Source organism: Rhagoletis zephyria, unplaced genomic scaffold, assembly GCF_001687245.7.
Source record: "Rhagoletis zephyria isolate East Lansing unplaced genomic scaffold, Rhagoletis_zephyria_1.1 Rzeph_scaffold_36789, whole genome shotgun sequence".
NCBI lineage: Eukaryota > Metazoa > Arthropoda > Insecta > Diptera > Tephritidae > Rhagoletis > Rhagoletis zephyria.
This window is the reverse complement of record NW_016193844.1, coordinates 1-2,370: the sequence shown is the minus strand read 5'-3', so window position 1 is coordinate 2,370 and position 2,370 is coordinate 1. Positions and strand designations below refer to the sequence as shown.

The window sequence follows — 2,370 nt, the reverse complement described above, 5'->3', positions numbered from 1 at the left end:
CAAAATGCAAAACCGCGTATGTGAAGCTGTAGAAATTATTTTCTAGAGAGTAAAAACACTCCTGTTTCAAAATGGTTCTCTTCTCTATAAAGCAATCGCATTTCTGGCTAGTATATTTCAGGATCAATGGATAAGGATTGAGCCAATTTTTGGCAGCAAATGTCAGTTATGCGGTTTTGCAGAATGACGATACGCGGTTTTGTCCTTTAAACGACGATATGTAATCTTATAAGCTTAGTGTTATATTTTATGTTTTTTCCATCTTTATCCCTACCTCTACCCTTTTCGTTCTAATATCGAGAAAAATATCGATAAGTATCGATAAGGAAACCAATAAAATATCGATAACAAAAACTATAAAAAATATTGATAGCAAAAACTATAAACATATTGATAACAAAAATTATAAAATATCGAAAAAATATCGATAAAAAAAATCTATAAAATATCGATAGCATAATCGGTTATTTTATCGATAACAGTATCGATAAATACATATGTTCATAGATATGTATATCAATGACAATATCGATAAATATGTTCATAAATGTATCAATAACAATATGCTTTTTTATATCAATAAAAATATCGATTATTACATATAGATAACAAAATCGATTATGTAGATAACAATATTGATAAGTATATCGAAAACAATATCTATAAATACAATGAAAATTCCGAATCTCGAAATAGTCTCGAGAATCCGGAAAATCTCATTACTTTTATACTAATCTTTCTTCCTCTATGTTCATTTTACATTTATCGGTATCTTCATCCTTATCTTTTTCTTAATATTTATCTTTATTTTTAGCTTTCATCTTTTATATTTCGGGACCTTTCGCGACTTTTCGAGGCCGTTCAATTTTTTTTTTCTTTTTTCGAGTTTTACTTTTCGAATTGTTTTCGTAACGTTTCGGTTTGAGATTTTTGGGGACGGTTTGGGATTTTTACATCCAAAAGTACAATTTAATCATAACTTTGCTTATAATGAATACCTAACAATTAAAATGCAAAAATTCGAGTTAATTTCTGCTCAAAAAAGTATCTTGCGAAATTTTACCTTAAAAACTACAAATTTTAATGAAATGTTTTATTTTTTGGTTTGCAGCCCAGCTCAGGAGTACAGCTAACCAAATCACTCGAATAGTACATTTTAATCAAATGAAACTATTAAACTGCCCGCGGCTGTAGTTCAAGTAATAGTGCATTTACACAAAATACTCACATCTAAATGTTCCTTTGGCACTTCAACTTCTCCGCACATTGTCACCTTTTTACAGTTATCGATGCAATGCGTCAGCCCATTTTTCACAAACACTTGCGTACTGTTACATTTTCTATGTGAATCAAATATTTTAAGAGGAAATTAATACATTTTGTTATGCGCTTTCCGTTGTTAAGTCGGTTATAGTTACACCAACCTGTTAAGCCTAATTACACCCTTTGTTTCGCGCACCATTAGCGCTTGTTCCCAAAATTGTACAGCCTCTGGTAATACTGTGTTCTGTAAGTTGAATGAATGCATAATTAAAAAAAAAATATAATAATAACAAGAAAAGCATGCAATATACTTACGTTGATCAACTCGAACTTATCTTCATCTAATCTGTTAAAAAAGAGAAGAAAAATACAGTGAAATAGAATAAACCAACGATTTTGTTTCGAAACTGGCAAGTAAATTATTTAATAATAAATGCATACATATTTAAGATGTTCATTAGGGTGATCCTTAAAAATCAAATGAAGGATTTTTTTCAGTCTCACCCCCTCGATCGGTAATACCACGGTCACAGATATCGCATATAAATTTTGGTCCCGATTTGAGTCGGTTATGTCGTCTTCATAGGGTGTTCTGAACTTTGACCCCTGTGCGACCCGCTCCAACCGTCTCCAATTGGGACCAAAATTTATATGTGATACTCTATCACTCAGGTTCTGCGATTCGAGTGGATTTCAACCAAAGGCAATTTGAATTCAGTCGGTTGTGAAGGGCAGAACCTGCCTGATAATTTTTTTGACTCAAACTTGTATATTGGCGGCGGCTGCAGACATAGAGGCAGGTTCTGCAATTCACTTCGGAGTGAATGTCAACCCTATTTAATTAGAATACAAATTGGCTTTGGTTGAAATCCACTCGGAAGTGAATAGCAGAACCTGACTGTATATCTTATCCGTTTCGTCAGTAAAAATTTTGTTCTCCCAGAATCATTCGTTTTGTGTTCAGTTGTTTCACGATAAAAACATAACACGGTAAAACAATTGAGAGGCAGTCTAACGTTTACCAGCAATGTAATTTAGATTTAAATTTCAAAACTCATTTGTCACGTACGCAAAGCAGAACGAGAGAAAGAACGAGGAGTCGTGTTG

The 2,370-nt window shown here is 32.6% G+C and overlaps 1 protein-coding gene across 1 annotated transcript; it reads right to left on the bottom strand.

Annotated features, from left to right (window-relative positions):
• Positions 1-1,188: 1,188 nt before the first annotated feature.
• Positions 1,189-1,616, bottom strand: LOC108354529 (leishmanolysin-like peptidase). Its single transcript, XM_017605709.1, has 3 exons — positions 1,579-1,616; positions 1,425-1,507; positions 1,189-1,340 (listed from the first exon to the last, which is right to left on the bottom strand). Exons 2-3 carry the CDS (start codon positions 1,460-1,462, stop codon positions 1,196-1,198), a joined length of 183 nt encoding a protein of 60 aa, XP_017461198.1. The 5' UTR covers positions 1,463-1,507; positions 1,579-1,616; the 3' UTR covers positions 1,189-1,195.
• Between the last annotated feature and the right edge of the window lie 754 nt (positions 1,617-2,370).